The 11,221-nt window shown below is 43.7% G+C and overlaps 1 protein-coding gene across 1 annotated transcript; it reads left to right on the top strand.

The window, feature by feature from the left end:
* Window positions 1-824: 824 nt before the first annotated feature.
* Window positions 825-11,020, top strand: LOC125941895 (uncharacterized). The gene is made up of 8 exons (XM_049659766.1): window positions 825-869; window positions 1,397-1,435; window positions 2,967-3,066; window positions 4,758-4,888; window positions 5,016-5,063; window positions 7,682-7,717; window positions 9,487-9,658; window positions 10,844-11,020. The coding sequence occupies exons 4-8, from the start codon at window positions 4,784-4,786 to the stop codon at window positions 10,900-10,902; spliced, it is 420 nt and encodes a 139-aa protein (XP_049515723.1). The 5' UTR covers window positions 825-869; window positions 1,397-1,435; window positions 2,967-3,066; window positions 4,758-4,783; the 3' UTR covers window positions 10,903-11,020.
* The last annotated feature ends 201 nt before the right edge of the window (window positions 11,021-11,221 follow it).

Genomic DNA, 11,221 nt, shown 5'->3' with positions numbered 1-11,221 from the left:
CATCGGCGACAAATCTGGTCCCTTGGCATCATTGCCGTGCACTGCGGCTTCGTGGCCGAGTTTTAGCGATGCGAGATTGTTGAACGTCACAGGCACCAGCTGACACAATAAATTATCGAGGCCTTGGAAATGGCCAGGTTGGTGACACGTGTGTTAGCAAGCCTTCGGCTGATCTGTCAAAGAGATTGATTTGACTTTGTTTTGGTTGTGCGCAGGCTTTAATACAACTATGTAGTAAGGTTTTTTTTTTGAGACCTTCTACCTTTTATTTTTATATTGTTGGCCCCTATTTGCCATAGACTGCGCAAGTATATATTTGCTGTTGCGACGAATATAAACGCTAGTTGTGAGTCAGCGCTGTGCCTTTGTCTCTCTTCTTCTGGTCTCTATCGTTTCACTCTGTTTTTTAAGTACCAAGTGCGTTACACGGAAGCTTCTGGTTAACGCATCAGAATGGCCGACAGTGCTGCCTGTGATGACTGCGGCAGCGAAGAACTTCGAGGTGTTAGTTTAAAGGCGCCTGCATATCATGGATATCAAAAGATCGTTAACACTAGCGCCTCATCATTTCTATGTGGAAATCTACACATCCGCTACGTGCTTCGAGAGCGAGAGAGAAGGTGGGGGATTAAATATCTTCAAAAGCTGCTTACAAAATCGTATACTGCCATAACCAATGTCGAACATAACAAGAACATTTCCCGTCATTGTATTTTTCGTGATTACCAAAGTCTGCATTGTCAGAACACAAACGAGCACGAATATTCGAGTTGTCACGTGCCATTGAAATTACCTTTTACCTTTTATGAATGATTTTTATTCCTTTGCAGTGTGTTGGCACCAGTCTGGATTCGTGCAGCAATACATCAGTAAGTTTGCCTCGTGCTTCGATAGCACGGAATAAAAGCGCTTTTGAGTAAATACTTCTTTGAGACAGCCAATAATTGCTCTGGCAAAAAAAAAGTTTTACAATCTCAGTAGCTGAACTTGGTGGAAACAGATAAAGAAAGAAAAGTTCACTTACGATGTTTCAAGTATGGCCTCGCATTGTTTCAATATTCTACCTGTGACTGGCCTAGCCATTCTCGTAATCAGTCGCTACTACAGCGCCAAATTCTTTCTTGTAATATGATCTCGTTACTCTCACGTACTCCAAGTGGTAACTCGAACTGCATGGTGAAACGTTGCCACGAATTCTTAATATTACTAAATATACATATCAAATAGCGACGACTCCTCATGCGATAATCCACGTGAGAACTTATTTGTACAATCCATTGCTTAGATCCTTGATGATCCGGGTTACGTAATTCTGATGTTCCTTCTCTGGCGTAGCCAGTTATAATTTCCCGTATTATGCACCAATAAATTGCTTGTGTTTTTCTTTTTCACCTAGGCAAGTAGCCCAGTATCCGGACTTGTCAAGCTGCTCAATGTAGGTTAAACGCTTGTTTATGTAGGTTAAACTTTGTTGAAACGCTAGCATAATAACGGCGATATTGCTAGTAGTCCTTCATTAATTTCAACTTCACCTGCATTTATTGCCTTAATTGCCATTGCATGTATTTAAATCATGCGTGGTAAGTAAATACAAGTTTGTTACGTGTGTTCACCAGCGGTGACAGGTGCTAAGCATACTGTGGACCGGAAATTAAGCGGGCGAACTGAGTGGTGCGAATTCGACATAAGTTCGGTAGAATTACACGGAGACGCGTTATATTGTGACAGTGTATTACTCAGTTTATATGAAACGGTCAGAAAGTTTGTTCAGCGAGAATTTTTTTCTGGTGAGGCCGGCAGCAACTTCTGCTTCTGCGGAAGTTGCTGCTCCTAAATTGGTTTACAATATCGAGATGTTCAGAGCTCTTCAAAGGATGACTAACGTTTATCTTTACCTTGTTATTTCTTCATTTCAATTGAACATAACCAATCATTTCCCGTTTACTTTCTCTGGCTTCATTGTCTGCTTTTTCGTATGATTGTGATTGCCATTGAATGAGCCACTTAGATTCTTTTATTTATCTCCCTCTGTACTATGTCCTATGATATTATACTACACTATACTACACTATATTATTCTACACTATAATATACTATACCATACTATACTACACTATACTGTAATACCCACCGACGTGCCTATAGTTCTCGCTCTATACTATACTGAATACCTATTGTGAAATTCCTGCTTGAATTGTGAGTCAACACCAAAAAAAAAAGAAAAAAAAAAGAGGCATTGTCATTCTTGCCAATTATTTTTGTGAGAATATAATTCCGTCTGAATGCGGCTAACGATTACGAGAATAGTCGAAGTATTTTTGAAAAGGAGCGTTAGAACAGATAACAACATCCTCTATCTGCCATTGCGACCAGCTTACAAGACAGAATGTGATTTAATCATTTCACTAGGGGGCTATAAAGGGGAGAACTTTTGACAAATTTGTGTCACTAATTCATTCGCGCTTAGAGCTATACAAAAACACAGTACTTACTACAACTCAAACTTGTAAACTAAATGAGCGCAACAGCTGCATCAAACTATTAAACATGCATTGCCAATGAGGTTCACAGACAATGTAGTCTGTCGCTGTATATGCAGAGAACAAAAAACTATTAAAGACCACCTTTTGGCCCTCAGCGACTTCATGCAGCGCGCTAAGGGACACTATATTGACTTTCTTCAATGTGATGATTTTCTTTTTCTCTGCGGGGTCACGCTTCCACCTTGAATGACAAATGATCACACGGTTATGCCGCTGTTGTTCCAGAAATTGAGCCACCTGTAACGCTAACTGATGCCCACTGTACTTGTGGACGCTCTCGTGACGTCGTATAGGGGACTCCACTGATTAAGGCCATCTGAGTAATTACGTAGCATCCACTTTTTTTGGAAGCCTGAAACCTAATACTATGTGTCGGATAAAGCACCAGAAGTGACGACAATGACTTCGGACTTTTGTTTTCAGTGCACCATCCAAGGCATCTTCCAGTATGGCTCACCACAGGGAACTCTCGAAGCTCTGGTACCTCTGGTTGTGTTAATCACTAACCGATTGGGACTGCAAGGTAACCTCACAACCACAATTCCTCTACTTACTCAGATCGAGCTCTTTTATTTTTATGTGTCCTTGTGGTATTATTTCTTAAAGCGTGGTCTGTAGACTTCCTAGAAGACAAGAAGATTCGCGAGGACTTTTCTTGGGACGCACCATATGAAAGATTGTTCAACTGCATCTGCGTCCGGGAATCCCAGCGATATTTTAGGCTTGCGAAGCTGTGTTGCCTATGTGTTAATGTATAGAAAAAAAAAGATACAAGCAATAGACAGCGGTTGGCATGTTCAACAGCCGTCGCGGTCTGCAGCAACACCTTGATATCGCTGTCATTTGGGAAATTCCGCTTTGGGGAACCGTGCAAAGAGACTCCATTTCGTTATCTGTCGTGCCCAAAGCAGGCAAGTATTGCGGAATATTTGTTTATATCGCGTGCACGACACTGCTTTGTCACAAGCATTCGATTCGCTGTCGATATGTCGCTGCATTTGGCCCGCTTCTCATTGGGGCTCAATGAGGCAAATTATTGCGGTGTATTTTTCATATCGCGTGCACGACATCGGTATCTCGCAAACTTCCGACCTCTGCCTCATTATTCTAGCTGTTCGCAAACTCCTCCGATATAGAAGATTGGCACTAGGACTCAGCTCCATGCACATGGAAGGGGGGCGGATGTTTCGCTCACATCATAAGCGTGTGCTTTTAGCTATACGCCCTCTAGCCCGCACCAGAAGTTGAGTGGCATGTTTACCAAGACTGGTGCAACAGGCACTGACCTTTCAGATGCCTCTGAAGACTGTGAGGAGTCATGCTGGCGCACCACTTCGCCTTGTTTGTCACCCTCGATACAGTGGCTCAGCGTACTGCCAAGTCTGCAAAACCTGGCCGAGGCGACCTTGGTTCGAATTGCGCTTACATCGCCGCTATACCTTATACCCTGTCCCCCAGTGCAGGGTAGCAAACCGGACGTGCGTGTGGGTAACGTCCCTGCCGTTCCTCTCTCTCTCTCTCTTTTTTCCAGCACCGCTGCTAATCCGAAACTTTAGTTGTGGATGTCTAGATTTAACTCAAAATTTCCGACATCCATGTGACATCCACCTTTTGTCCCCGCATCACTTCAAAGCATGTATGTTTATTACAAGCACAGGGATTCGAACTTCCGTCCTTGCTGGTACAGATACGCAGCAATCACTTGGGTACCGGACTACAATAGGCAGTTCGCTTATTTCATCAGCAGCAGCTTGAGCAGCTCGGCGATTATCTCTGCGGTTTGTTCTCGCAGTTGAAGGGGCTAAGGTAAACGCCGCGCACGTGTACCTCAGTGATGCCACAGCAAATTATCGCTTGTTCCGGCTTTTGCGAGTTGTTGCAACAATGGACGCTACGCTTGAACTGCATATTATTATGAACGGAGATGTAATACGAGCCTGCAACTGTGGTCAGCACAGGGTTTGGTTGCGTTGCGTGATTTGGCATCACAACGCCCTGCTAAACCACCCTTTTATGGTCGCAACTGCAACCAGTCAACGGCTCAGCCGATACGTGAGTTCAGATTTGCTGCTTTTCTGAGTGAATTCCGCACATTAAAATGTTTTCTTTTTGTCGCCCTTGTTATATTTTTTGTTGTAGTTGTAAGAACAGAAATTTTCATATTGGCCAGAACAATTCCCCCATATTCTGTTGTTTTTCATTTGTGACTTCTAGGCGTCAACCTTCCCATCCTGACCAGCATGAATTTGTGTGGATCGATTCCTTGCTCGAATTTCTTCGTGAAGAACGACACGTGCCTGGGCTCAATCGACATTGCGGTGTCCGGTCCTCAAAACATTAGCAGTGTACGTATTATTTACCAAATACACGTTCGTACGCCATGAATTGTGTGCTTATTGTCATGTTAATTACGTTGATATTTAAGTGTTCTTTAAATGTAAAGTTGTTTTTTCGTCCTGGTTCTTTATCTAGTGCACTGGAGACGTCGCTATGCTGTGCACTGCTGGATCTCCGACTACCGTAAGTTCTTTCTTATTGTTTTACTTCTATTTGAAGTGCAGAATTATTATACATTTAAGAAAAGCTTGAAGATGAACGGCACGAGGTGAGGGAATACAGTCGCCACAATATTGCTCGAAAATTGTGTCGGAAGTAACGAAATTGTGCGTTATACCCCAAGTTCGCAAAATATAGAGGTTTATTGTAGTAAGTAGTAGTAGTAGTAGTAGTAGTAGTAGTAGTAGTAGTAGTAGTAGTAGTAGTGGTAGTGGTAGTAGTAGTAGTAGTAGTAGTAGTAGTAGTAGTAGTAGTAGTAGAAATACTTTTTTAAGGGCGTGTTGACGTTGGTGACCTAAGAAGTTATTTAGCGAGAGAGAGAGAGAGAAAAAAAAAAGAGGTTTAATTTTCACGCTCACGTCCAGCACTCTTCTGTCGTTGGTCAGCTACCAGTCCTTAACCAATTAACATGTCTCTAACTTGTTGAATGAGCATTGCCAGGACATAGCTAGTTGCACAAAGAGGCAGAGCGAGCTAGTACGTCCATGGTCGTGGATAGATGTCGGGGGGAACGGTGGAGAACGCTGACTGCTTTGTGGGTTGAATGTGAGAGCATTGCCTTAGGCAATCATGTAGTGACGGATATTCACTGCAGTTCCGGCATTTTGGGCGCTCAGGAAGGCCCTGAATATAGTGGTGGAAAAGGGGAGTCACTATTCAGTTGGTTTGTAGTTCAGTTCAGTTCAGTTCAGTTTATTGTCCTTAAAGACCCCCGGAGGGGGTATTACATAAGGGGTGGGTATAACATAGGTTCCACATTTGGTACACATTATAAAATATATGCAAAGTGATCAATCACACGCTGTTTGAACAAAGACGGGCAAGCGATGTTAACAATGCCAGCAGGAATGATGTATGGAGCATGATGAAGGACACTGAAAAAGAACTTGTGAAAGAGCTCAAGACTAGCGACGCGTCGGCGATTAGATAGTAGTGTTAATCCGGATTGTGTTTTAAGTGCAGAAATACTGACGTCATATGAATATTGTGAGTGAATGAACCTAGTGGCGCGGTTCTGAACAGATTCAAGTGAGGTGATAAGATATGTTTGGTGCGGGCTCCAAATGGCAGATGCATATTCTAGTTTTCGTCGAACAAGGGATTTGTAGGCAAGCAGTTTTACGTTTTTAGGGGCCTGACGGAGATTACGCTTTAAAAAACCTAGTGTTTTATTAGCAGATGATATGATGTTAGAAATATGTTTATGCCAGGACAGATCATTGCATACGGTGATACCTAGGTAGTTATAGGACTCTACTAATTCGAGAGGCATGCTTCCGATTTGGTAAGGAAATACTATAGGGATTACGGCTACGAGTGGAAGCCATAACTTTACACTTGTTTACATTAAGTGACATTAACCAATCACCACACCATGTTAGTATAGCGGAGAGGTCTTTCTGCAGGGCTGTTTGATTGTAGGTGTTACGTACAGTGCGATAAATGACACAATCATCGGCGAACATTCGGATATTACAGGACACATGTGAAGGTAAGTCATTAATATATATTAGAAATAATAGAGGGCCAAGAACCGATCCTTGTGGGACGCCTGATGTTACTGGCACAGGGTTAGATAGATGATTATTTATAATGACAGTTTGGGAGCGGTTACTAAGAAATTCAATAATCCAATTCAAAACATCAGGATGCAAATTAAGTCTTGTTAGTTTCAATATTAGACGTTGATGAGGGACTTTATCGAAGGCCTTAGAGAAATCCAGGAAGATTATTTCAGTCTGTATGTTACTGTCAAGGTTAGTGTGAACATCATGCAGGAAGATGGCCAGCTGTGTTTCGCAGGAGAAACCTTTGCGGAATCCGTGCTGGGCGGGATGGAAAAGGTGATTCGAGTCAAGAAAATTCATGATGAGAGAGTATATGACATGTTCCATGATTTTGCAAGGGACGCTTGTTAGGGAAATGGGGCGGTAGTTAAGAGGCGAGTTTCTGTTACCTGATTTGTGGACTGGAACGACCTTCCCGATTTTCCAGTCATCTGGAATGAAACCTGAAGAAAGAGACTGGCAAATAGTCTGCCGAGAATAGCGCTATCTTCTCGCGAGAGGTTAGCAGGAGAAATGGCAACCAGTGATGGGGTGAAAACCACTCACGACCATTCCGACAGTTCTTCCGTTCTTCCGTTATTAAAATTAAAATTAGCTTTTCAAGTTAGTCTTGTAGGACAGATTACATCAATACGAAGGACTATGTGCCGTTTTCACAGGCCGTTAGGTCTCGAGTGCTGTCTCCACCGTAATGCCCCCGATTACGGCCATGTGAAAGGCGCTCAAACGAGAACAAGGTTGATATTTTTATTGGTCATAATAAGAACATGCTGGACTTACGCTCCACTCTGAGTAGGATGCAATACATATGCAAAAGCAGAATACGATCCGATCAGTTTACAACGTGAGGATATATGTTGGCAGGGTATGCCCGTAACTGCGACTATACGGTGCCAGCGTATGCTCTCAGGCCACTTTTCACCGAGTGAAAATGGCTCGGAGTTGCATAAAATTTAACTCGCAAGAGAAGTGTTTGGTGAGAACTTCACAGCTGCTCTGGTGCTCTGCTTTCAGACCAACCAGGTTCAGTCGTTCATGCAGTCCGTATTGGTGAGTACTGCATCCGTTAACTTTTCTTTTATCTTTCTTCTTTTTTTTTCAATTGCGACATATTTCCCTGTGGTATATGCGGGTACTTGAGTTGTGGCTTTGATTGGTAGGAATAAAACACGAAACCAAGCAAATAAAATTGCGCTTTGTTTTGTCCCCGAAAAGTAAAATGTTATTGGTACGATGCGCATCCTTTCTTGCAGTTATAAGGTCCCTCCGTTTAGCATGTCCGGGAGCGGGTGTTGAAAAAAACATTTTTGTTAGTTGTAAGAGTAAATTGCTAAGCCCTTGTTTTTTATCATCGGAGGGGGTCAGTTTATAACATTAAGAAGGAAAGAATCGATGATGGGCACTAACGAAGGATAATGTAGTCAATTTAACAGTGCAGGTGAACAGCTCCATCAGGGGGCTCTTTTAAAGACTGCAAGGATTTCTTGCAGCTTCTGCTAGTTAGGTTTGCATATGTTATCCAACGCGTGTATAACACACGAAATCATGTCAAACCAACTTACCTGCGAACTTTATGGAGGGAGTCGGGGGTGTTATCAAGCACACGGGTGTGTGACTTTGCAATGCAATCCGTGTACTTAATGCGAGTTTGGGGCCAACGTTCTCGCTAATTGTATGTACGGTGTCAGGCTGAGGTATTGTTATTGTCTAGAATCGTGTCAGAGTCGCAAGAAGGGGCATGCCAGTGTCGGCGAGAAAACGGAAGCGAAAGGAAAACGTCGACGATGGCGATTAGAATGAAGAACGCCTGCGGTGTCTGGCGTCATATTCGCCTCCTTTGCGCTTGAGCATAGCGCTCTGAGTTTTGCGTAATTGTTCGGCAGGCAGTTTAAGGCGATGCCCAAAAGCAAGTTTAGGTGATAAAGATTTGCCCTCTGCAAAGCTGTCGGCCTTTTTTTTTATAGTGATTAGCATTGTTAGGATACGTCACGTATCTTCTGGTGGCTGCCGGTATGTCTGTGTATGCCTCTAACAGTTTTCCCACTAACTTGGGCCACTGGATAGTCCGTGGTCTAAGGGTTAGAGCACTGGGATGCAGTGCCGAGGAAACCGGGTTTTAAACGAACCGTTGCACCAACTTCGGTTACTTGATATGTGCCATTGCTTGTGTGCCGCTGTTCAATGAACCTTTTCGGCTCCAACTTTGATCACTATATATATATATAAGCCGCTCTGCAATGACAAAGCAATTATATAAAATTTATCTGGTGCACGGCGGAATTGAAGCTGCGTCATATATACTGAGAAAGTCTCTATTGGCTATATATTAAGTCCGGAAGGGAGGCGCGAGCGCGAGGCAGGCGCCCAGCTGCATACATGCCTCACACATGACTCGTCTGAGCGGTGGCAATGAGGTATGCCGCTACATTGGTCGAACGCTAATCGCGGTAACTTCGACATTCATCTCGAGATGGGCGCTGGCGAGTGTTTTTTAAAATGTATTTTGCCACGTAGTAGGCTCGATGGCAAGCAAGCTAATAGTTGATGAGAAGCTTCTTTTACAAGACGCACCACACTTATTGTCGCTTCGTCCTCGCACGAAGAGAGAGGAATACAGAGAGAGAGAGAGAGCAAAAGAAAGACAGGGAGTTTTAACCGGAGAATATCTCCGGTTGGCTACCTTGTACTGATGAAGGAAAATAAAAAAAGGGGGTACGAAATGAAAGACAAAAAGAAGGGAAGAAACGGAAAAGAGGACTGACAAAGAAGTGGTGCCATTTCGGACAGTAATTTCGTTCCTGTTTTTTTTTTTTGTGCAGTGCATTCTCGGCCAGATTCCTACGCAGCAGTTCCTCGATGTCATCAAGGGCGTCGCCTGCACTCTCGTCAACGTGCTGAACCAAGCCGCTAGCGCCGCTTCTGTGGATATCACCGTGACAACTGCGCTGGGTACATTTGGCAGCGCCCTCACAAGCAGCCTCGGACTAACCTGTGAGCACACTGTGGTTGCGATGAAATTCACACCCGCCGTGGTTGCTCAGGGGCTATGGCGTTGGGCTGCTGAGCACGAGGTCGCGGGATCGAATCCCGGCCACGGCGGCCGCATTTCGATGGGGGCGAAATGCGAAAACACCCGTGTACTTAGATTTAGGTGCACGTTAAAGAACCCCAGATGGTCCAAATTTCCGGAGTCCCCCACTACGGCGTGCCTCATAATCAGAACTGGTTTTGGCACGTAAAACCCCATAATGTAATTTTAATTTAATGAAATTCACGCTCTCGACAACTTGTGCGTTGTTAAGATGGTTCTTATTGAAATAAGTACGTCTTATTGCAATAAGTACAGTGACACAAGATAATGGGACATGTGCTCCTGTGTGCCATTCTTCCCCGCTAATCTTCTCCTTTTACTGCGCTATTATGTATGTAGTTAACTATGATCATGCTTCCTAGCAACAAACAAGTTTTGATAAACAACATTTTAAGGTTGACTGCTTAGAGCGAAGCAAATGGAAGGTGGTGTTCTTACCTGATTTCACCTGGAATGGGAGGTACTTTTCATCCCAGAGTACAGATGTATTCTTAGACATGGACACGTTTCCCTAAGGAATCAAGTCCAGTGGAAATCACATTTCTGAAATAATGTAATCGTCTAGGCCACATAATACCGCGAGCTCATGTCATATATACAGTGCAAAACGGTTCAAGAATGAGAGGAGTTTATAGTACTACGTAACGTGCGTTATACTTAGAGACGTTAGGCCTTTCCGAAGGTCAAAGGATCGTATCTAAGTCCTTCAGCGCGCGTTGTCACCGATAACGGCGACATAAAATTTGCTGCGCAACACACGTACCATTATGGGTGACCAACCGGCTTTAGTGCCGAGTAATACATTCACGAAAAAAAAAAAAAACGGGAAAAAACAAGGTGTGGCTATACCACCATAAGGCGAATACACTGTCACGTATTGTGCTAAGTCTTTAGTAACGTGATGCCGGCAACTTTAAAGTCAAAGTCGTCAAGCTAGTTGCACAAACAACTATTGACTTCTCAAGAACAAGTCGCATGTGCATTGTATAGGTTTTCATAAAGGCAGTTGTAAGAGGCGTATGTTAGGGCAGCGGCCGTGGTGTGGTGGCAACGAGAATATAAATATTTTAATTTTTTATTTGCAGGTTCATCCCTCACATTGCCTAGCCTACCTGCTATTGGTCTGCCTGGTCTGTCTGGCTGAGAAGACTGCTTGCCTTGGGGGGATAATGGCAGAGATATTGCGATTGTGCTTGTCAGGGACGACGAATTGTCACTCCCGTTGAGAAGAAGAAAAGATGGTGTTGGGAATTTGCAATAAACGTGAGTTTATAACGTTTATTGGGTGTTTCGTTTCCCGGTACCTCCTTGGCTTGCTTATGTGTCTGTGAGTTATTTAGGGATGTACGTTACGCAGCCTTTCAGCGGAGCTGAGTCTTCCTCGCAGGACTACAGCCGCGTATTCAATTGAAAGGAACATCTACGCAATACGAACCAGTGTCTTGAGCGGCTATAGGCCAAAG

This window comes from Dermacentor silvarum, chromosome 1 (assembly GCF_013339745.2).
Source record: "Dermacentor silvarum isolate Dsil-2018 chromosome 1, BIME_Dsil_1.4, whole genome shotgun sequence".
NCBI lineage: Eukaryota > Metazoa > Arthropoda > Arachnida > Ixodida > Ixodidae > Dermacentor > Dermacentor silvarum.
The sequence above is the reverse complement of the archived record's forward strand: the minus strand, read 5'-3'. Positions and strand labels throughout refer to the sequence as shown.